This window comes from Polypterus senegalus, chromosome 12, assembly GCF_016835505.1.
Source record: "Polypterus senegalus isolate Bchr_013 chromosome 12, ASM1683550v1, whole genome shotgun sequence".
Classification (NCBI taxonomy): Eukaryota; Metazoa; Chordata; class Cladistia; order Polypteriformes; family Polypteridae; genus Polypterus; species Polypterus senegalus.
In genome coordinates, this window is record NC_053165.1 from 144,966,974 (window position 1) to 144,992,604 (window position 25,631).

At 38.6% G+C, this 25,631-nt stretch overlaps 1 protein-coding gene across 1 annotated transcript; it reads left to right on the forward strand.

The window, feature by feature from the left end:
* The first annotated feature begins 11,824 nt into the window (after window positions 1-11,824).
* LOC120540536 (fish-egg lectin-like) lies at window positions 11,825-14,672 on the forward strand. The gene is made up of 4 exons (XM_039771375.1): window positions 11,825-11,873; window positions 12,305-12,532; window positions 13,354-13,699; window positions 14,156-14,672. The coding sequence occupies exons 1-4, from the start codon at window positions 11,825-11,827 to the stop codon at window positions 14,292-14,294; spliced, it is 762 nt and encodes a 253-aa protein (XP_039627309.1). The 3' UTR covers window positions 14,295-14,672.
* The last annotated feature ends 10,959 nt before the right edge of the window (window positions 14,673-25,631 follow it).

The following is a 25,631-nucleotide window of genomic DNA, read 5'->3' on the forward strand; positions in this document are numbered from 1 at the left end:
CATTTTGATGAATTCTCATTTCAAGCAACTCATCATAATTAAGTTAATTCAAGTTAATTTAAGTTAATCTTGCAGCGCCGGGATGTTCACTGACAAAGTTAAGATGGGCCTATACATGGACCTTCTTGAGCAGGGGTACCTTGTGGGCACTGCAACATTTCAATGCATTACGGTGTAGTGTGTTACGAATGGTGTTCTTGGTGACTGTGGTCCCAATTGCCTTCAGATCATTAACAAGCTCCTCCCATGTAGTTTTGGGCTGATCCCTCACCTTTCTCATGATCATCTTCACCCCATGAGGCAAGATCCTGCATGAATCTCCAGACAGAGGGCAATAGATGGTCATTTTATATTTATTCCATTTCCAAATAATTGCACCAACAGTTGTCACCTTCTCCCCACTGATGCCAATTCCAGCCATGTGCAGGTCTACAATCTTGTCCTTGATGTCCTTTGACAGCTCTTTTGTCTTGTCCATGGTGGTGGTGAAATTGGAATGGAAGAAATTGATTCTGTGGACAGGTGTGTTTTATACACATAAGAAGTTGAGATTAGGAGTATCTGTGATTGATTGATTGATTTATTGATTGATTGATTGATTAATTGATTGTAATATGTGTGCCACATGGGAACAGTCAATCTGTAGGAGCCAGAATTATGACTGGGTTGTAGGGGATTAAATACTTATTTGTCAATGATATGCAAATCAATTTATAACTTTTATGTGATGTGTTTTTTCAGGATTTTTGTTTGGTTTTCTGCCCCTCTCCACTAAATCGAAACTACCATAAAATTATAGGCCGTTTATTTCTTTGTAAGTGAGCAAAGTTACAAATTCAAAGTGGGATCAACTACTTATTTCCCCCACTGTACATTCTTGAAAAGGCTAAGAACATCTGCTTGTGTACTGCTGAGAATATTTGGCAGAGTGCAACATATCAAGGATGCCCAGCTTTAAGTGGCAAAGCACAATGAAAGCAGGGTAAGAAGAACGTGACTGCTCTGACATGACTAACAGATTCAAGCTGCCATGAGCAACAAGAAGATATGATGTGAGTGGAGATTCTGTCAATAAGGGCAACCTCAGAGAATTAACGTAACGGTTCATAAAGTATGCTCATCTCTTGACAGCTCAGTTTGTCATTAATATTGCTTTCTGAGTCTCTGACATGTCACAGTTCACACAAAATGATTTTATTGCTGCTACTTTAAGAGATCAATGATGAAGTCAAAGCTTTTTGGCAAGTAGAAGAGACAGCAGGCATTTCATATTGGTCATTATGATTAGGCACGTGGATATTACTGGCTTGCTCTCTTTGCCTTTTTCCATCCTGCTACCTTATGCAGATGACATGCTGGATCAAAGGCCAAACTGGATCAGAAAATAAGACAGAAAGCTGCCTGGCAGCAAACATCTACCCAGATCATGTTGGTATTACTGTCACTCTCACATCTACTACTTTGCTTGTATTTAACTTCATATTTTTTTTTCCTCTTTCTTTGTCTTTCATCCTTATACACCACCCACAACCTTTCCCCTCCACACCACCTTCCACTCAACTTCTCATACGCTCTCTACTTCTCTTCTTCTTGTAATGTCCTCCTCCCCATACACATGACATTAGCAATTTAACACCCTGTTTGGACAGGTTGCTCACCTCTCTGGGTAAATACAAGGTGTAAATATTGATAGGATCTCCTCTTCATGAACTGATTTAATATATAGTGCAAATAAACATTCTATTTATAACTCTTCTTAACACTTCTACATAAATAAGAAAGCAGAATTAAAACCTGTTAAAGGCTTTCCAAAGCATAAATCAAGCAGGAGTTAATTTAGGAAGACCATCTATATGTGTGAAAATGAAGCAAGGAGAGCTAAGCAGGGACACATTCATTGGTAAGGACACAGACAAATGAAAAACCAGTATTATGTTAAAAGCATGTCTGATGTAGTGCCATTTTCTGTCATAAATTTGCTGAAACCTAGAAGACACTTTTGTCAAAATAACAATGTGTCCGCTGGTCTTTTCATCAAGCTCTTTGAAAAAGTCTTAGCCAAAGACAGACTGAAACACATTGCTCAAAATGCAAAACATACATCAAAACAAGCAGAAAATGCAAAATTAGATAATCCACTTGAAATCTTGATACTGAGCAAAGTGAAATACAAATATGACAATGCAAACACGGCGAGATTTGCATAAAGAGTGACAGAACTCAAGATAAATATTTTGTCTAGAATCTCTCCATAATGATCAGGTTAATTTGTAGTTCTGTTCCAGAAGAATATCTTATTGAATTGCCAGACATAAATCATATTAAGTAGAATATACAGTTTAACTGGTCAAATACTGATAAGCCTCTTTTATGGGTATTACAGTGCTGATCACATCATTAGTTATGATGGGTGGCATAATTAATAAATGTCGTGAAAGGTGAAGTGCAGGGTCTGCTGCAAAAGAAGCCTGACAGACACATTTCCTGTGCTTGAGTTTATAGGTTTTTTGGTCATTATTGTCACATTAACAGAATACAGTGAAATTCTTACATGCCTGTGCTAATCAATGTGGAACATCACTTTCCAGTGCCATTAGTAGTGATAGACCGGGAAGAAAGAAACTATTCGATTAAAATTGAACTCAGCAAAAAGTAAATGGTGTTTTACTTTCTACAAAATCGATGCCATGGATACAAGGGAAAAATGTTTATTTCTTGTCTGTAAGTGTATTCATGCATTAATTCACATGTTTCTGCCTGTCATTTAGTATTGAAATAAAGATCTCAAGAAAAAAAATGCCATGTGTTGATATTTTGATGTGCTGTCATGTGTTTGTTATCGAGGCATGTACTTGTCTGTTTTGCAGATTATGATGAAAGTCTTGGTAATGGTGATCCTAAACGTTTATTGGAAACAGTAAAGAAATTTTAGGCTCTATGGGACATGACACGTGCAAATCTTCAGTCAAGATGAGGCAGTTGCTTGTCCGTTGGGATTGGAGGTGTGGGATGCAGCTTTCTGCAGAGGCAAGTGCTTTGCGGCATTAGCTAAATGATGAGCGCCACCTGTCTGCTGCACAGAGCCTGTCTCTGAGCACTCTGAGTGGTGCGGTTCCCTGGTGACATCAGCTGATCTCTCTGTCAGCCTGTGAACCTTCTCTGCACAGCATCACTACTACACTCCACCCATCTACAGAGCAAATCCCACTCTCATCACCAATTTATTTGCTGTAGTCTCACACCATGAAGCATCTCAGTTTGAAGACTTGCACTGTGGTGAGCCGCGAAACCTTGTTCTATAGCTCAGAGGCAATTGTGTTGCGGAATGAGCTAAATGGAGACTTTTATCCATCAGCCACTCAGAGACTGTCTCTGACCACAGTGAGTGGTGCATTTTCTTGGTGACGTCACATGATCTCTCTCTTTGTCAGCCTCCGACTTCTCTGCACAGCATTGTTATTACAGCTCCCCTCTATTTTATCCAAGTTTTCAGCTATCTAAGGTAGGTCCTTCTCTTGTACTGTACGTGTTCTCTGCTTTTCACATTATTTTGAGGATTGTATGCTTTTCATTTTTGAAGTGACTCTTTCAGCGTACAACTTTACTTTTAAAGCACATTTTTTGCCTTTGAATTCAACTCTCTCATTGTGCCTACTACACATGTACTCCTCCCTGTGCATCTCATGTTTGACAAATCTTGTTTTGTTGCTTCAGCCAAGCCAAAACCGACCAATCAGACTGCTCTGAGGAATTGAATACACAAACCTTAGTATTTATTATAAGGTAGATAAACTGATAAAGTCTGAGATTGTTGGAAGGTTGAAGAGAGAAGTCTATTATTTATTTGGTGTAATATGATAAACAGAGGCAGAGTGTTGGGGCACCCATGGGGAAATCCATTCATTGAAAATGATTTAAATCAAAATAAAACATGTGAAAATTCAAAATCATCTCTTCTCTGATCAGAATTCTATTCTAACTGCACAAGACAGCATGTCTTCCGATCATTTGGAAGTGGCGCTGGACGAGGTGGGTCTAGGTGGATGGACAACAGATGTGACGGTGCTGGAAGAGATCTATCAGTCTTCTGGTCAACAGAGATAGGAAAAGAGAGCATCTTATCACATAGTGCCATCCCTAGGATTGGAGGAGAATTACCATCACTTGAGCCCTTAAACTGTCTCTCATGCACATGAGTGTGATGATAGCCAGATCCACTGTTTGTGTGGGGCCCTTGCAAATTCAAAAGAAAAAAATGCCCAATGTCAGGAACTGGCACTGAAGGGTCTCATTCAGTAAAAATGTGAAAATTGGCAGAGTTTCTTAGCAGCCTTTATCAGTTTTCGAAAAGCGTTCAAGTCAGTGGATCTAGTTTCTCTGTGGGACATCCTGAGACTTTGCGATATTCCCCTGAAGTCGCTGGATGCCATGGCCAGCCTGTATACTGGTACTATGAGTGCTGTGCAGAGTGGAAGCAGAACCTCTGCGCTTTTCCCAGTTGATTCTGGGGTTTGTCAGGGTTGTGCTTAGCCATCAGCAGTGTGTCTGTCTGTGGTGAGGGTGTCAACCACATCAAGAGGTTTACTTATCTCAGCAGTGATGATTCTTCTTTTGAAGTCAATAGATGGATTGGGAGAGCGTGGGGGGTCATGAGGTTGCTGGAAAGGGGTATGTAGCTCTTTCTAAATCTTTGAAAAAGGATGACGGTCCAAGTCTTTAGTGTCTTTGTGCTTCCTGTTTTGCTCTATGACTGAGAGACATGGACGCTATCCAGTAACCTGATATGAAGACTGGACTTCTTCAGTACTGTGTCTCTTCGGAGAATCGTTGGGAGGCACTGATGGGTGCCACTAATGGTTGCTCATTGGGTCCAGAATGAGGCACACTACCTGCATTTTGAGGGAGCATCAATTATGCACTACAACCATTCCAGCTCACAGGATCCTCATTTTTGAGGACCAGAGTGGCTGGATCAGGTCAAGTGGACTCCCACATAACACCTGGTTGCTGCAAATAGATGGTAATTTTCAGAGGGTGGGAATGGCCTGCTTGTTTGCCTGGGGGCTGCCAACCAGGATCCCAAGTTGTTTCGTTGCAGTGGTGGGTGCAGAAAAGCAGTGTACCAGTGCATGCTCCCCAACCTGACCTGACCTGATAGCAGGAAATGCAATTCACTATCCAGGACACACCCTACCTTACTTCATGACTATATGCCTATCCAATCAACTCTAAATAAAAAGCTTTTAAAAATAAAAATATGAGTCATGGTTGGCTGATATGGGCAGAGCACAATCAGTGCAGGTTTCTGATCACTTTTATGAGATCGTACATTAGATGTGTTACCACGCCACAAAAACAAGAAAAAGTTCACATGGATGGTCATTCAAAACAAAAGCCCAGGGGTTCAGTGAAAAGAGATATTAAAAAGGAGAAAGAAGCAGAAGATGATGTTGTGCTGAAAACCATCTCTTACATTAAAAAAAAATGAAATTATTTGAACAAGTAATTTAAACAAGCCCTCAGTATTGCAGCTGAGACCAATGAGAGTAACTTTACAAATAGACAGGATAGGACCGATATCACTGTTAGCAGCTTTAGCATAATGTGCAGTCATCAACATCGACATGACCAACAATATGGTAGACAACGAGGTGCTGCATGAGATAAGACGCACCATACAATTCCAAATATGAATGAAGGATTTCCTTTTTGTTTTTTTTATACTTTATTGGGCCCCAAAATGCTTAGTTACATAATTCTCGGATTAACTTCAAGATTGACCAGGTTAATGCAGACATTTCCCTTTAAAGGCCGAAAACAGACATATTTAGAAACAATGCTAGATTAGCCTTTGCAGCATTTCAGGCTGATTTTTCCTTTTCAAACTTGTATCCCAATTGTACCATCAGGATCAAATTTGCCAACATTTTGACTCACGTTTACTCATACTGTAGATTTTTCTGGTAAATTGTGGGTGAATAAAACTACACGTGAAAGACGCTATGCAGACAAAAATGTTAACCTCCTTACTAATTTAATTCAATTGCCAGACTCTTACAACATTTAAAATGTAACATATGTTTGCTAATATTTCATTCATGCATGCTGATTGTATGAGACAAATGGCACAGTTTTTACAAACTACATTTTTGTGTTTCTCTTACAAAAATAAAAAGATTATAGAAAACTTCAGAGATTTTTAGTTTAGACTGCTGGTCCCTAAATTTAACTTCATTATCTTGTTTTAATTTAGGCAAAGTTAACGGATTTAAGACATTTTGACACTCCTAGTCCATTTGTTTTGTTCCGAATCAGGAGACTTTATTTTTTTTTACTTTGTTTCAGTTTTCATTTAATTTGGTATCATTTCACATTGTAAACTTTCAAACAAGCTGAACATATCAATAAACATCCCATGGGTGTATTGTGGACATCTTTCATTGGGCAGAAACATTTTAAAATATGGCAAGTATTTGTGCACCACTGCATTTTCTATAGTTATTAACTGGAAGACTAATTGAAAATTGTGCACTACTAAGTGTATGCACTGAAGGACATGTAAAACAAAAGATAAGCTCTACTGATGGCCTATACTGATATGCTTCAGTTTAATGACAGTAGACTTACCACGTGACTTTCATTTAACTGTATGATGTTGTGTATTTACTCTCCAGTAGCTACAATATGAACGTAACCTTAATTTAGTTTGACTCAAATCACATGTCTACTGTTTTAACTCCTGTACATACAAGAGACATTCAAAAAGTTTCTGCACTTTTATATTTTCGTTGGAAACGGTGAAGGCAGGAGGAGTAGTAATTGGGCATTAAAAAGTTAGTATACGACGCTGGGAAAATTGCATCACAAACAAAGGTGACTATGTAGAAAAGTGATTTGCTTTTGAAATTCTTAATAAATACAGTTAAAAAAGTGCGAAACCTTTTTGAATGTCCCTTGTATTTGCATTGTCTAACATGGTAATGTTAGTTTTTGCATTGAATGGATGCTTTGCTTGTGCGCATGGTGCATTAAAGGTGTAAGATTAGGACGTTTGATCAGTGACCTCACAGACCACTGCTGTTCATTTCTTGCCACCTCTGTATGTCTTCTAATCGACCAATCAGATGCTGATCTGACTGAGCGAGAAATTGTGCGAGTTCTTTAATGCAAATTGTGTAATCTTTGTATCTGTGCATTTATTTCTTTATTTAAACTTTTTATTTATTTATTTTTTTATGCTCATTGCTAAATGTCAGCTTGTTTATGCTATGAATGATATTCCCCATTACTGACAGCAGATGCTCAGCATGGCTACCACAGCATAGAAGATGTCACACATAATGCACAGCATTTCACATAGTTAAATCAGTCCCATGCTCGATCACATTCAGAACTCATATGAACCATTCCAGAGTTCGCTTGGTACCGCAACAAGACCACACAGTAAGTATGGTTGTTTTGGTCTGCGCTAGAGTTCAATTGGTGAGTTCATATCTCCCTCAACAAACTGAACTTTCAAGGAAAAAACTGACCCCACCAAACAAATGTAAACATGCATTTAGAGAACTTCATGATATGCTGTTTCAGTGTGAAGTTATAGCCACTGGCAAAGACACCATGGCATGGCCCACTGCTTCTCGCTACCAACTCCATTGTGATAAAAATCTATTTTAAACTGTGCTTAATAGTCAGTAGAGACTCATGTAATCCATCATCCCTCTGGCTATCTTAACCTAATCTGTTGTTGAAAATGTTTCTAATAATACATTTTTGGATAACAGAAACAAGTGGTGGCTGGTGAAAAAAATTTGTGAGGGGGCACTTTTTTTTTGGACATACAAAGTGAATCAGCACTTATCTATAATATAGTGCCTTTCACATCTATCTATCTTTTATATAATGTGTTTCACATCTGTCTATCTTGTCATTCTTCATGCTCTAATGGTCCTCATCATATCGTCAATACACATCTTAGCCTGTCTAGGACCAGACCCATAGGACAATTACAGGTTAAAATGCATTATACACTTTCCACTTTGCTGCCCAATCTGATACCAGCTTTCTCATTTCTGCTATGCTCCAAAACTGCAGTCCGTGACATCTACAGTACCCTTTCCATAACTTGCCTTATAGATGTGGAAAGGAACAGGTATATCTGCCACTGAATTTTTTATTACACCTGTCTATAAATTGCATAATCATCTGCAAACTTGCCCAGTTCCCCATTCTGCCAAAACCCACACCATAATGTCCTCACCTCCACCTCCGTAATCTTCCAATAACATGCACTTCCATCTGTTTTATAACTCATTCATTGCCTAAGTCCAATCCAAATCTTATTGTGCCTCTGCTAATAGATTGTCCAGTCCTTTGCTATTTCCACAGTTTTCCATAAATCCAAATCATGCAATCACTAGTCATCTGATTTCTCTCAACTCTTGTATCCCAGTTTATCATTTACCAAACCCATAGAGTCATTCCCACCCAAATTTTATTCTACACTTGCTGCCAGTATACCTAGTCCTATTCAAGCTTGCCAAGCTTGCCTGGACACAACTTCACATTGTAAGATTCACAGATCCCCATCTTAAAACATAAGTCGCCCCTCAACCTGCCTTGTACTTCACCCGTAGGACAAGTCCAACCTAAATGTTATTCTGCCTTTACTATCAGGATACCTATATTTCCTTAAACATAAATTTTGACCTCCTTTCCTCCAGTCCTGAAAATTTCTCAATTACTTTCTGATTAAATTGAGACATTTTACTAAGTCTGCCAAAAAATTTAGCCTAATGCTATTTTCTAGAGCAGTGTTTTCCAACCTTTATTCTTTGGTGGCACACTTTTTCTAACATAAACATCTCAAAGCACACCACTATTTTACTAACCACAACCACATTCTATTTCATACATGTGTTCAACTGTCTGAAGGGTTGGGACTTCTGGAGGGGCCGGTAAAAACACAGCTTCACAGACACAGCACTTAGTGAGCACTTTGGTGGCATCTCCAACATGCTTCATCCCTTTGCCCACCACTCTCTGCCTCAGAGCCAACTCACATACCCACTAGCCTTGTGAGACTCACTGGAGACCACACTCCCATGGCAGATGGACTCTAGCAGCCTGGAGTCATGTCTGATGTGCTCCAAGTGCTGTGTCGATCACTGTGCTGCTTTTATGCCAGCTTCTCCAGGTAGTCCTATCCTCCTCAGACAGGTCTCAACCCCCCGAGGAGTTTTTCTCTCTCAGGTTCAGAACCAGGTGCGCTACACTATTATTTCCATGGCACACCTAGGTAGCTCTCACAGCGCACCACTGTGCCATGGCACACAGGTTGAAAAATACTGGTCCAGATGACTGCAGCTACTTTATTGCTGCTTGCATTTTTCATAAAGATGTTTTAGGTATCATACTCCTATCACTGTCCACAACGCTTTAGTACTGACACTTTGAAAAAACAAACAGGGAAAGCTAAAAAAGACATTACTTACACCATATTCAGTTAATCCACTCCATTTGTCATAACAAGAGGTGAAACAAGTCCAGGTGTAATCTTGTCCTCAGTCACTTGCCTGCTGCTAAATTCTTAAGTCACGATGGTCTGGTCAAAGCTCCTTTATCTTCTTCTTTTTAATTCAAGTGAACAATTTATGAAGAAGTGTTTCATTAAACAAATAATAGAATTTTCTTTGATTTCTGAAGTTCTACTTGAAGGTGCCATATTCCTAAAGTCATGCTCGCTCATCTATAGTTATGGCAGGTGTGAACTGTGAACCATTGACGTGAGCATGAACTAGTGCATCAACTATTGTCCAATCTCATTAGATTAAAAAAACCTAAAACAATACAAATTCACTGCCAATAAAAGTGGTAGTGTCCTGGGCACAGAGAGCTGCATCCCTGCAAAAATCTGAAAGCAATCAATTAAAGGGGAGCCTCTGGTTACTTGCTTGCCAAAAGATGAAGGACGTGCATACAGTCTCATCTGACCAGTGTCCTTCACTCAGGAAATATAGGTATTCACAAAGAAATGAATCAAATATAAGTTGGAAACCAATTTTTAATGGATGTTGACATGTACTGACACCAGGCACGTTGTACAAATAAACACATTTATTTCATAATTATTTCATATCACTAAATTCATTTAAGTAGAATTTTTTAAATATTTGGTGCTCCGGCACCCTGCATTAGAAATTGACACTGACAGAAAACTACATTCTGATATTATCAATTGTAAAAATAATCCCAGCCCATCCAAAGTCCATAAAATAATTTTCCCAAATATAACTAAGGCACTCATAAACACCTGTATTACAGCCCAACCACGATTTCTGCAAAATATAAAGCATCTAAACTATCAATTACCCACTTGTTTAACATTTATTAGCCTCTATTGTGTGTGTCTAGTTTTGAATACCAATTATGTTTCCCTCTACACTGGAATGGACAGGCACTGTGATAAAAATAAACAATGAAAACACGTAACACTCTGGAAAATAATATTAAAATAAGGCAATTTTAAAAGAGTGGTTACTTGCCATCAGAAGAGTTGAACTGCATTTGGGTGGAGAACAGAGGGGATGGTGAAGGGGTAGTACTCTCCTTGTCCACTTTCATTTTTTGTGAAAATTAACCTTTAATAAAGGGGCAAAAAATAATAACAAATAATAAAAGGCAACACACTTTTAAACAGTGAGAGCACCTAATGCCGTCCAATGAACAGCTGAGACAAAATCTTTCCTGCGCTGCACTTAAACATTTTGCTGACTTGTGCTTTTTACATTTTTTTGGATAAATATTCAAATTATGGGTTTTTGATGTGGATAGTGAACTTCTGATGGAAATATAACAGCACAGGAGAGATTACAAAAAATGAAGGACTGGTGAAGAGTTAAGTAGTAAAAGCCTGCAATACAGAATAAAAGTTGAGACCACAATATAGTTAATAGATCCATCCATTTTCCAACCCGCTGAATCTGAACACAGGGTCACGAGGGTCTGCTGGAGTCAATCCCAGCCAACACAGGGCACAAGGCAGGAACCAATCCCGGGCAGGGTGCCAACCCACCGCAGTAGTTAATAGATTTGCAATGGTAATTCCAGCACAAATCTATAAATTTAAAGGCAGCAATACAAAACAAAGATGCTGGTGTCTCTTAATACTGTTGTGAATTTGACCTTCCTGATCATTTCTGTTTTTACCTGATGCTTTTGGAATGAATTTTGGACTTTATGATTTTGAATTGGATTGATCAGGTTAAGGTTGGTATAATTTTTTTTTCTGAACCTTTACATTCCAATTCATGATCACAGAAGCCTGGCGCAGGGTGGAAGCCAACACAGGACAGAGAGGTAGTCAATCCAATAGTCACTTATGTGCTCTAATTTTATTAAAGAGAACACTGGTTATTACTTGAATCTTTTAAGGACATCAGAGATTATAAAAAGCAACTCATAATAAAATTAAAATGGTTAATTCTATTCAGTTAGAAATAATGTATTTCTCACAGTGCTGATAAGTAAAATATTTGGTAATTCTCACATTAGAAGTTAGCAAACATTTCCCTGAGAACTGTTTACAATATACCGTCTCGTACCATTTCCATGATTAACTTTGGGTCACAAAGTAAATTAACATTCTGGATAATACTTAAAAAATGAACACTTTGCCCTTGACTGTCTCTCAATTTATCATTATACTTTACTGTCATCAGGAAGCAGCATAGCTTGACGCCCTGATATTGGTTAACTTTGATAAAGCTCCCATATAAAAACAGGCCACAGGAGCTCTGATTTAATCACAAGAAAAGACAAAGGAAGAATGAAGAGTCTATTGATCCTCATTGCATTCTTCATCAGCTCCAGCGTGGGTAAGTACTTTTCACTACTGGTGTTAAAGATATCGATCCTCATTGCATTCTTCATCAGCTCCAGCGTGGGTAAGTACTTTTCACTACTGGTGTTAAAGATATCGAGAAGCTATTCATATGAAGTGTGTACGTTACTTCTATGCCACCTTGGGTTTTCTTGCCACATCACAAAGACTTGAATATTACATTGACTGGAAACTCTGAACTGAATCAGCGTGGGTGTGTGCACAAACGTGACTGTGGTCAACTGGTGACCTTTCCAAAAGTAAGTAAAGATAAAGCAAAAAGTATGACACGTTTGAAAGACATCTGTTGAGGTGAAGAAATGAGACACAAAGACAAAACTACAAAAAAAAGCACACATGTTTGACACTTTCATTTGCACAAGTCTATGCCAACTTAATGTGGAATATATTGTACTTTGTTTGTAGCTCTGAATTGCCAGCAGGTAGCTGGGAGTCTGGAACAGATTGATGCTGGTCTGGGTATGTTGGTTGGTGTAAACAGCAATGACAACATCTACATTCTTTTTGGTGGCACCTGGGTGCAATTGCCAGGAGCGCTACAGCATGTCACAGTTGGTCCGGCTGGGCTGTGGGGAGTGAACAGTGCAAACGAAATCTACAAAATGGTGAACGGAAATTGGGTGCATGTTCCAGGTAGGCATTTTTTTTTTGTCAGATTTTAGCACATAATTGAAATAAGGGATGTAAAAACATTACAGTGGAGACTGAGTATCTGAGGTTTTATCAGGAAGAAAGATTAAAATTACCTCAAAGAAAGGAAGAAAATGAAGACAGTATTTGGATGGAGTCTAGCCATAGTAGCAATACTTCACAACTGAATGTTTCCCAATGTTACACAAGATAAACTGCATGGCATTTCAAGAAAACCAAGCAAGCAACATAATGTGCCTACAAGAACTAGAAGATGAGATGCTAGAGATGAAATAGTGCAGATCCATCTACAAATGTGTGTCCCTAACACTGGGACCATTCAGTAATGAAAGACAGTATTTATTCAAAATAGCAGACGCACTGAGGACATGTGTACAATCATTTGAATTCTTCAAATTAGAAATTTCCACAGTCCCTCTGTTTTATTTGCAGTGGATTCCAATGGGCCCTTAATCTTCTTTTAAAGCCATAATCTAAATCGACATCCATTCAGTGATTTGTGCTAAGATCAGATACTGAGAGTCCAAGGACCATGAAGTTGAGAAGCCACTCTAGGGCAGAATGAATGGCTTAGTCTCAAACATATGAGAATGAATGGCAGTGTGGCCACACTTAAATCTAAAATTTAGGCTCATCACGTTGGGTTCATCTTTACCTTTTCTAAAAGCAAGAAACAAGTGCCCCTTCATTCATGACTTGAATATAAGAATGCAGACTGTGATGGCAGATCTTTGCTTATATTTGCCACGTTTAGGTCACAAAAACTATTTGAAATGTGTTAATGTTTTCCTCATTAACTGCAGGTTGGCTGCAGCAGATTGATGCAGGAGGTGATCAGTTTGTTGCTGGTGTCACCATGAATGATAATGTCTACTGCATGGGGAGGAATGGCGCCATGGGAATTACAAGCAATCAATCACCTGCTCCATGGCAACACCTGCCAAGACACCTCATGTACTACTCTTGTGGCCCCATTAGTTGCTGGGGTGTCAATACTGCCAACGAGATTTTTATAATGAGAAGAGTGACACCCACTGCTTGCACTGGCACTGGGCAGTGGCAGCATATCTCAGGCTTCTTGACAATGATTGAAGTGAGTGTTGACGGCAGTGTATATGGTGTGAATTCTCAAGGAAATGTGTACCGCAGGTAAGTCTTCTTCTGCTCAGTGTTTTTCAAAGAGGCTGAAAATCAATATTATTGTTCTTTATCAAGCATTCAAAAGATTGCTGTTTTAGTGAGTTGAGTGAATCCTACTGTACTTGTGCTGTTAGATTTGGGCAGGTGTCTCTAAAATGAGTTTTGTCATATTTTAGTGTGCTTACTGTTTAACAGACGTGCCTTTTAGTATTTAAATTTATGTAACTATATTTATATTTCTGTTAACCAATATGTGTATTGCTTTGGTTTTCCAGGGGTTATGAGCATTTGGCAAGGGGCACAGGTTTCTAGGGAAATACAATTCTTTCCATTTTCTGTACAGAGCAATTAAATCTATCTTCCATAAAAGGTGCAACATACCCTGTAGAATAATGAATAACTGACTGTCCTCTAGAATTTAAGAACTGCAGTCCAAACCGAATCACCTTTGTGCTCTTTTCGTAGGGATGGAATAACTGCCAGCAATCCTGCAGGAACTGGCTGGACTCAGATGGTGATAAGTGGAGTATGCCAGCATGTGAGCTACGACCTTGGGCAGTTATGGGTCATCAAGATTGATGGTAGCATCTGGACCTGTAGCTGAAACCTTTCAAATGATCATTTGTCTTAAGTCACATCTAGAAATAATCTTTCTGAAAAACAGCACTGTAATCACTAAGTAGATCAGCCACAACCAAACTGTTGCCTAATAGATATAAAATATAGAATGAGTTTTTTCTTAATTGTAGAGGACCCATACTGTGCTTTAGTAGATATACTATAATCATTTCTCTCTCACTGATTTTTCAGAACTTCTAGTTCTAGGCTGTTCAGCTTTTCAACACCTGATTACTGTACAATGATGAGGTCCCATTAGTCCAGATAATCTGCAGTACAGTAAATCAAAATGACTCTGAATTTCAAGAACTGTCTTTTTCTCTGTGTATTTCCCATTCATAGTGTACTTTAATTAAATAAAATATATTATTTGAAAACAAGCTTTTATCATGTTATCAAATTATTGTACTATATTTTTACATTATGCGCTTCACAGTTACAGAGACACTCAGAAATAAAACAGTGCAGATATTATCAGTAACCACAGAAAAACTGTAATAAAACATAAAGCAACTATATGGCAGCTCAAGTTATTGTAAAGGAGACACTGAAGGTGAAGGTGAAAATGAAAAGTGGAGACACATGCAGTGTTGATGAAACTTCAAACTGAATGTTTAGTTAACCCTTTAGTTACCTTCAGTCCTTTTCTATATGTTTTATTAATTCATTGTTACAACTTCATTTAAGCATATATTGTACTAATATGTAAAAGGTTATACATTAACTAAAAATGACATTCTGTATGACTCAGACGTGCCTAGGATGACCACTGTTGTGACACCAGAAGCATTCTCGGGTTTGGTTTAAAATAAGACTGCCAGCATCTCTTCAGTGAGAAAGAGTCAAATAGCAGCAGGCAACACGCAAGAGGAGGACAGAAGGAGAAGAAATCTGCGTATATTTGTGCATTTGGCTATTATTTAATTAGAAAAGTGTTGGTAAAAAAAAATAACAATTGTTTATTTGAACCCAGAATTGTGTTATGTAATATTTTGTCTGTGGTTGGGAGCTCGGTGGCACCCCCTTGTGGTTACAGTATGTATTCCCTGGTGTAAGCGATTATATAAACCATTTCACATCTGTTTTAATCTAAGCTTTTAACAAAAATGAGATTTAACAAATGGAAAGAGGCCTTCTTGTTTATCATTGGTTTCCCTGTAAGTGACTAGGCATTACTTTCTGATTTGACCCCTACTTCGTTTAAATCTATCCATTTGTTCATCTACTTCGCACATTTGGTTTAGTAGAAAAGGCCTTCATTAGTGGCATTTTATGTGAAAAAAAACATGCCTGGATGGGACACTAGACAAAAAAATTGTAGGGTGCCCTAATACTCACTCATAGTTGGGACAGCAGTTAATGCAACTGCCTATGCCAGGGATAACAGATATCCCTGAGAAAACCCATGCAGAAATGTAAAAATTAGTGATGAGAAAATCCAGTGGAGTTTGCTTTGCCATTAAAATGTTTGGGTAAGTGCATTGAATTAAGGAAAGTTAGGGAAGCAGAACCTGAACTAGCTTAGAGTGGACTATAATGGTGCAGTGGTCTTTTATGTGCACCTGAGAGCTAAGAAAGCATCTGCCAACTATGCTAGACCAATTACTGTGGCCAAAACTGTGACCTGAATTGTGAGGAAGCAGTACTAACCCCTTTGACACCACGAAAGAAGCGGAAAGAATGATAGCCACAAACAAAATATAACAAATGGCCACATATTAGCAATAAATAAAAAAATATATCATTATGCTCATAGTGTTCCAATCTTAGGACACAAATTGGTTGTGCCTCAAAGCTTTGGTGTCGGACTGACTCATTCCTTTGTTTGAAGTTGCAGCTCTGGGTGCAGCTGTAGCTTTATTTTTGTTTCCCATCTATTTGTGCCGATACTTTGCACTTTTTTTCCCATCAAGAAGATTAAAACACATTGTAAATAGTAATTAGTCTTTCATTATTATTTTTTTTTTTCACAGGGTCTCATTTTGACTTCAGAAGCGTGAAGAGAGACTAAACCAGTGCACAGAGATCAGTGTTCTATAGCCAGTAGCAATACTCATATTCTCATTATGGTCAGCTAATGTACCATTCAAATAAAATTCTGCAGGTTTGATCTTTTTTGTAAATGCATGCAGATACAGACCTGTTTGATCAGGTCACAACATCACAAATCTGTTGTAAGAAAGGCGCTATATTACTCCGGACCCGACACAGATTGGACACGGGAGGCACGAGTTAAACAAGCACTTTTATTTTTCTTCACCTGTGGGACACGTCTTCCCCATGAACCCCACAGGCAATACATAGTCCCACAAGCACTTAACTCCACAAATACACCCTTCTGGCAGCACCACTCACCACTCCTCTCAGGTCAACCTCGTCCTCTTCCTCCAGATTCTGGCTCCTGAGTAGTGGCTGCAGGCTCTTTTTGTAGCCCTCCCGGAAGTGCTCCAGGTGGTAATTGGCCTAATTAGGCTGCAGTTCTGGGTGTGGCTTTTTTCCAGCCTACATGCTCGTTAAGTCATGCAGCTCCTCCGTGTGGTGGCCATGGAGCCCAACAGGTCTGAGTTCTGAAGTCCCACACCTGTGGTCTCGAAGTAACCCAGGAGGGCTGCCACCAAGCATTCCGGGAAACGTAGAGTGCATCCCATAGTTGCTCCCCTGGATCCAGTGTTGAAGGGGCGCCCAGGCCGGGCATGGGACCCAGCGGCCAGTCACAGATAGGTAAACAATCAGTACACCTGCATAAAAGTTGTGCACATGTCTGCTACAGCTCTGTGATGTCATGCTGGCCTCACAAGGCATCATGGGGCACTGGGAAAAAAAATGTCTATCTGAAGCCAGCTACAGAATGAATTTTAGGAAAATATTCAGTGAACAAAGTCACAGGCTGTCCTGTCTTGGCAGACAAAACAGATAACTAGTTTCTTGAGATACAAGCAAAATGCAAAACAAATGAAAATTAAAAAATAAACCGAAGCAACCAAAACTCAGAGGAGATACAAAATTCACAGTCAAATAACAGGCAATAAGTTGAAAACCAGACAAGACTTGAAACGTAATCACACGAGAAGTTAAAATGTAAACAAAGTTTTTATGTGCAGATTGGATGAGGCCGAGAGCAAAAGGCTGACCTTTCATGTCGTGTGCTAATGAACTCAATATCATAACCCCAGAAACCACACCCCAGAAACATGGCACATGACCCTGACAACAGTACACAAAATGGTTTCCTTAACAGGAAAAGGCTACAAAACCTCAATCTTTACCCTAAATCATGACACCGGTGAACAAAGCATATTCACAGCAATAAAATTCTGTTAAATTTTGCCAATCAACACTGGAGATCATGCATATTCTACATAGACAGTAGCCAGACCAGGAATTGAACAACTGAACTCGTATTCCTGAAGCTGTAAATTATTAGTGCTGAACAATGTCACAGCATGCACCCTGACTCACTTTCATTTTGAGGTATCTGCCCATTCATCTACTACCTAAATCTGTTCAATCCATTTTTTCCAACCTGTAAGGGGTTGATTTTACCCTATCACAGCTGGGCACTGGTTCAAAATGGCACAGCAACCCAAAGCTAACTGCATTCATGAACAAAATTACTCAGAATAGTTTGAAGTTACCAACTGGCCTACTTGTCTTTGGAAAGTGCAACGCAACCGGAGGTCATGGGAGCACTCCACTGCTGCCTCCAGCTCACTAAGATTATGTGAATGAAGTCTGTGACCAGAAATCACTGTAATAGCTGGATAAATGTGGCAGAGCCTTTAGACATGGACAACACCTTTCATTTCTTCATTCTTAAACCAATTTTCAAAGTCGTCGCATTCTTCAAGCTGGCCAGTTCAATTTTGCATTAATAGACCTGTGCATGAGTTTATAGGTTTGTAGGTCATTATTGTCATATTAACAGAGTACAGTGAAATTTTTACAAGCCTGTGCTAACCAATATGGAACATCACTCTCCAGTACCATTATTAGTGATAGACAGTGATAGTTAATTCCATGGATACAAGAGAAAAGTGTTTATTTCTAGTCTGTAAGTTTCTTCATGCATTAATTCACAACTCTACCTGTCATTTACCTTTCATTTAGTATTTAAATAAAGATCTCTAGAAAACAAAATCACTCATTTCTTGTCACATGGAGACATTTTCTAGTGCTGCTTTGTAGCACGTACTTCAATGTCTATTTTGCAAATTATAGCGACAGTCTTAACAATGGATGTCTTAATGGTTTATTAGAAACAGAAAAGAAACCTGGGGCTCTATGGGGCATGACACATGCATATCTTTAATCAAGATGAGGCAGTTGCTTGTCCATTGTGATCGGAGTTCTGGGGTGCAGATTTCTGCAGAGGCAAATGCGTTGCGGTGTTAGGGAAATGAAAAGCTCCACTAATCTGCCACATAGAGCCTGTCTCTGAGCACTCTGAGCGGCGTGTTTTCCTGGTCACATCAGCTGATCTCTCTCTGTGTCAGCCTCCACTTTCTCTGCACAGCATCTCCACTGCAGCTCCATTTATTTTATCCGAGTTTTGAGCTATCCAAGGTAGCTCCTTTTCTTGTGCACATTTTCATAAAGCCTGCTTTTCAGATTATTTCTAGGGTTTTATACTATCCATTGTTAAAGTTGACTCTTTCAGAGTCCTACACCTTTATTAACAGTTCTTCACCCATGTTTATTCTCCTTTTGTATACTGCATTTCTTTAAAGCCTGCTTCTCAGACTATGCTATAATTTTCAAGGCACCATTCTGATCTTTAATGGTGACTCTCCCACTGTGCCTCCTATGTATTTACTCCTCCTTGTGCATCTCACATTCACATTTCCCCTTTTGTCATGTCACCTAATTCAAAACTGACCAAAATGCTTAGCTACAAAATGCTCAGATTAACTTTGAGAAAGTTGCCATCTGAAGTCAATGACCAGGCACACACAGAAAATGAGGAAGATGATGACCTTTAAAGGCCCTAAACATATACATTTAGAAACACTGCCAGGTTAATCTTTGCAGCATTTCAGGCCGATTTTTCCTTTTCAGACTTGCAGCCCATTATAGCATCTGGATCAGCTTTGCCAACATTTCCAATTATGTTTACTCATATTGAAGCTCTTCCTGGTAAATTGTCAGTGAATGAAACTACACACGTGAAAGGCATGTTAACCTCCTCATTAATTTAAGTAAACCGCCAGGCTCTTACAGCATTTAAAATTTAAGATGTGCCTTGCTAATGCATTCATGTATGCTGGTTGTATGAGACAAATGGCAAGGAGTTCTCACAAACTACATTTTTGTGTTTTCTCTTAACCCTAATGTTTAAATCAAAAAGTTCAAAGAAAACTTTGGATATGTTTAATTCAGACTGCTGGTCCACAAATTTGACCTCATCATCTTAGCTAAATGTAGGCAAATTTATGGTATTTAGGACATTTTCACATTCCTAGTTCATTTGCCTTGTTCCGAATCAGGAGGCATTTTGCAAGTTTATTAAATTAGTTAGTTTGGTTTCATTTCACACTGTAAGCTTTCAAGTAAAATAAATCTATACCAATAAAAGGCAAAGCCCTCACTGACTCACTCACTCACTGACTGACTCACTCACTCACTCACTGACTCATCACTAATTCTCCAAGTTTCCGTGTAGGTAGAAGGCTGAAATTTGGCAGGCTCATTCCTTATAGCTTACTTACAAAAGTTGGGCAGGTTTCATTTCGAAATTCTATGTGTAATGGTCATAACTGGAAGCTATTTATCTCCATATACTGTAATGGAGTTGAGCTGGATGGTCGTGGGGGGCGGAGTATCGTGTGACATCATCACGCCTCCCACGTAATCACGTGAACTGACTATCAACGCAGTACGTAGAAAACCAGGAAGAGCTCAAAAACGAGCTGAAGAAAACATGCATTATATAATCGAGAAGGCAGCGAAACAATAAGAAGCGAGCGAGTGACATATATAACCATATTCATGAGTGCTGCTACTTCGGAAACAAAGCACGATGTAAACCTACACTTTAAATTAAGTTCATAGACAGGCTGCCGCTGGCGTTTGTAATTTAGTGCCTGCCCATATAAGGCCATTCGTCAGCGGCAATCCAATAGAAACACTGCCGCTAAATATTCACGGGTGAAGGACTGTGCTTATGGAGAGGAAGATGAGATGGTCAGGGTGGTGTTTGGCACAAACTCAGCGAAACTGCGAGAGAAACTTTTAAGTGCGGGGTCTTAGCTAACATTACATACAGCCGTGGACATCACACGAGATGGCACCAGCACAGCTGTGAACCTTCGATGCATGAACACCAAGCGGCTCACGTGAACTGATGCAGTGCACAGACAAAAAGCAACAGTTCCAAAGAGTGCTGAACAAAAACCGAATTACACAATTGAGAAGGCAGCAAAAAAATATGAAGCGTCTGATACATACAAGCATATTCATAAATCCAGCTACTGCGGAAACAAAGCACATGGTTGAAAAAGTCAATGTCCCGCTAAAGGAAGACAGTGTAAAAAAAAACCTGTGCATGCAGTGTGTCACGTCTCAGATAAAGAGGAAGACGAGCTGTTTATTGATGCAGTAAGAAACGAATCAATGAATGAAACCTGTTATCTTTACAACGATTGACAAACACGGAATGTAACTTGAACACAACACATCATACAAATACGACCCTGATTGAAAGAAATAATGATAATCAAATCCTTGATGATAGCAACACTCAATAACACTCACAAAACAATTACTGTATATTGACAATCATGTTACGTTATTTTTAAAATGTTCCCTTTTCTTTTTCATAACTTCTTTAACACACTACTTCTCCGCTGCGATACGCGGGAATATATATATATATGTATATGTATATATACCCCGATCTATATACGATCAAATAGTCAAGCCACACGAAGTGGTGCGATTGTACAGGCTTCGCCTCTAACGCTGACATCCAAGGTTCGATTCCCGAAAGAGGATGCACTGAGTATGTACATGCGCTTTTTGATTCATTTTACCCTCGCATCCCCTTGGTTTGAGACGTATGAAAAAATATGCGGTTAACGCAGAATCATGTTACATTATTTTTAAAATGTCTCCTTTTCTTAGCACAAGCACAGCTGAGAAGCTTCGATGCATGTACTCCATAACGTGTTAAAAAAATAACGCATTTAATCACACTTTCAATTCCAAGCAAAGGGGAACTTTTGTCAATGCATGACTTCCTGGTACATCGATTACATTGATGCACACATTAGAGCTACAAAAATGTTAGAGTTGGAATAAAGCGCGTTCCTACGACTGATCGGAGGAAAATTTCATTTCAAAAGACTACCCGAGCGAAGCCTTGATAAAAGCATGGTTTTGTGCACACTGAAAAGCAAGCAAAATTAGATGCATTACAGAAAGCGGACTTTGTGGCTCTTACTGGGGATCATTGGACTTCCGTGACCGTTAGTAATTCTAATTACATCTAATTACAAAATGTTCAATGATCACACTGTTTTAGCCTAATGTACAAAATAATTTTGGCTAAGTTTAAAGGTGAAGCTGGTCAAATTACCTTTTATGTTTCTGACTTATTTCTTAAGAAGAAAAACTGCACATTATGTTGAAATTTTGGTTATTATTATTTAAAGACAATACCATTCTGAAAATGTACTTAAAGTAATTCAAATACCACTTTATTTTTAAGTCTGCCCAATTTTAGCCAGGGATGATATTTTTGTTTCTGTTTTGAATTGAAATGCAGTTTAAAAGCATTTTTTTTTCAGAAATTAAAAGAGCTTGAGTTTACAATATTCATGTCCATGTCTATTATTTGATTCTGTAAGCCCACTAAAACCCTTTTAAATTAAAAAAAAAAAATTGCGATTTGGGCCAAATTTTCATGTGTGATTACATACGATTAATCAAGATTAATTATTACACAGCCTCTAATTAATTAGATTAATTTTTTTAATCCAGTCCCACCCATAATATATATATGTAGATTTGTATATATATATATGTATGTGTGTATATATGTATATATGTATGTATATGTATATGTATATATATATATATGATGTGTATATATATGTTTATATGTGTGTGTGTGTGTGTGTATATATATATATATATATATATATATATATATATATATATATATATATATATATATGCCAGCAACACTCATGACAATGACAAAACAATTACATTGACAATTATGTTACGTTATTTTCAAAATGTTTCCTTTTCTTTTTCATTACTTCTTTAATACACTACTTCTCCAATGCGAAGCGCGGGTATTTTGCTGTATATATATACAGTAGATATAGATATACATATATACTGTCACGCACGCGCGAGTAGGAGGCCGCGGACGGATTCGAGCGCACCTAGGAACGTGTTCGCCGGCAGGGAATGGCGGGGTACTAACTTTCTCCCTCTGCTTCCTCATAGGAAAAAAGACCTCCCTCCGCCATAGCTGAAGGCTGACCGCAGTACGGCACTTCCGCCCTTCCTCCGCCATCTTGCGATGACGTCATCCTTCCCGTCCTCCCTCACGGTCCTTCCCAGCATCCCTGCACTTCCGGCTCCTCCCTTATAAAATGGCCGCGGACGCCACGGTTGGCGTCACGCTTATGAACGCTTAAATGCTTTATAATTTTGACCTGTTTTTGTTTTCATTGTTGCTACGGATTCGCGACAATATACGGGGCCGGAGAACCCCAAACCTCTTTGCTGTCTCCTGCTCCATTTGTTACAATACATATAGATATAGATATAGATATAAAGATATGACAACAACACTCATATCAATGACAAAACAATTACATTAACAATCATGTTACGTTATTTTTAAAATTTTTCCTTTTCTTTTTCATAACTTCTTTAACACATTACTTCTCTGCTGCGAAGCGCGGGAATTCTGCTAGTATATCAATAAACTTCCCACGGGTGTGCTGCGGACTTCTTTCACTGGGCAGAAAAATTTTGTCCCAAGGAAAAAATATGGCGGATATTTGCGCACCACTGTATTTTCCAAAGTTATTAAATGGAAGACTACTTGAAAATTATGCACTACTACGTTTATGCGCTGAAGGACACTTTTCAAATAGCTGAAGGTACCACAAAAAACAAGCTCTGTTGATGTTCTACACTGATATGATAGTAGACAGTGTCAATGTTACTGTGTGCATTGAGAGGACACGTCACATGCACGCATGGTGTATTAATGGTGTAAGATTAGGATGTTTGATCGGTGGTTTTATAAACCACTGCTGCTCATTTCTTGCCAGCTTATTTGTTCTGATCAACATGATTAAAAGTAATTTTACTCCAATCTTTTATTTTTTTTCAAACATGGTCAACTGCTTGCCTAATCGTGCATGCGAGAGGCATTAACTCAACTGCTGAGTAATGGTGTGAGTTGTTTTATGCAAATGGTGTTTTTAGTATTATTAAGGAGGACTGTAAAGAGTTGTCACTAGGGGGCAATCAATTGTACGTGTAATAAAAGATCATAATATTTGTTCATTATTATTTGGGGGGATTTGTTAGTTTATAGTTTTTGAATGCTCTTGAGGGACTTCCAGGGTGGTTGGATTTTGTTTGGTGAATGAAGCTGTGTTATTATAAAGTAAAGTAATTTGCTGGTCCCTTCATCATTTGTCTTTCTGGAGGATATCACAGTGTTATATTTGTACCTGTGTGAGTATTATTTTTTTTTCATCTTTTTATTTTTTTTATGCTTAATGCTAATTCTTGACTAATTATACTACGAAGGACATTCCCCAATTACTGGCAGCAGACGCTCAGCGTAGCTGCCACAGTACAGAAAATGAAATGCATAGCATTTCAAGTAATTAAACTGATCCCATGCTGCGTCACATTTAAACCTCAAGCAAACCATTCTGGGGATTTACTGGTAGTGCACTAAGACCACTTTTTCCTAAGGGGTACAGTGCTGTTGTTTTGGTCCACACTAGGGATTATTATTGATGTGTCCACATCCCAGACTTTTATGGACAAAACTGGTCCAGTTGAACTAGGAATGAAAATGCCTTTAGAGAACTACATGATTCGCTACTGCAGTTTGAAGCTTTAGCCAGCGGCAAAGACAGAATGTCATGACACACTGTTTCTGCCTACCCACTCTGTTGTTATAAAAATCTAAAGACCTCATGTAACCCATCTTCACCATTGCTATCTTCACCTAATCTGTTGTTGAAAATGTGTCTAACAATGAATCTTTGGGTAACAGAACCCTACATTCTGATATTTTCATTTGGAACAATTATAATCCATCCCAGCATATTCATCCATAAAACAGTTTTCCCAAAGATGGCTATGACTCTCTTAAAACCTTGTATTACAGTCCAACCACAAGTTCTGTATAAGACTTCTAAAACACCAATTACCTACTTGTTTAATATTTGGTAGACTCTGTTATGTCTGTCTAGTGTTGGATACTAATTACGTTTCCCTCTACACTGGAATGGACAGGGGCTGTGATAAAAAGAAACAATGAAAACACATAACAAATGAATGCAACGCTTAGTAAAATAAAATATGGCAATTTAAAAGAATGGTTACTTACCAGCTGAAGAGTTGAACTTCATTTGGATGGCAAGAGGCTGAGAGATGGTGATGGGCTGCAACTCTTCTTGTGCACTTTCTTTGTGATTATTTTCATCTAATAAAGGGGTAAAAATAACAAGCAACAAACTTTTAAAGAGCGAGAGCACCAAATGTAGCTCTGTTAACGCCTGAGACACAACTGCTTGTGGTGGACTCTTCATCTATTAGAACATTAGAACAATCTAGACAAGAACAGGTTATTCAGCTCAACAAAGCCCACCAGTGTTATCCACTTATTTCTTCCAAAAAAACATCAAGTCTACTTTTGAAAGTCCCTAAAATCTTATTGTCTACCACACTACTTTGCAACTTATTCCAAGTGTTTATCATTCTTTGTGTAAAGAAAAACGTCCTGATGTTTGTACGAAATTTACCCTTAACAAATTTCCAACTGTGTCCATGTGTTCTTGATGAACTCATTTTAAAGTAACAGTTTATAACCACTGTACTAATTCCCTTCATAATTTTTAAACACTCATGTCACCTCTTAATCTTCTTTTGCTTAAACTGTAAAGGCTCAACTCTTTTAATCTTTCCTCATAATTCAAACCCTTTAGTCCTGGAATCAGCCTAGTCACTCTTCTCTGAACCTTTTCTAGCGCTGCTATGTCCTTTTTGTACCCTGAAGACCAAAATTGCACACAGTACTCCAGATGAGGCCTCACCAGTGCATTATAAAGGTTGAGCA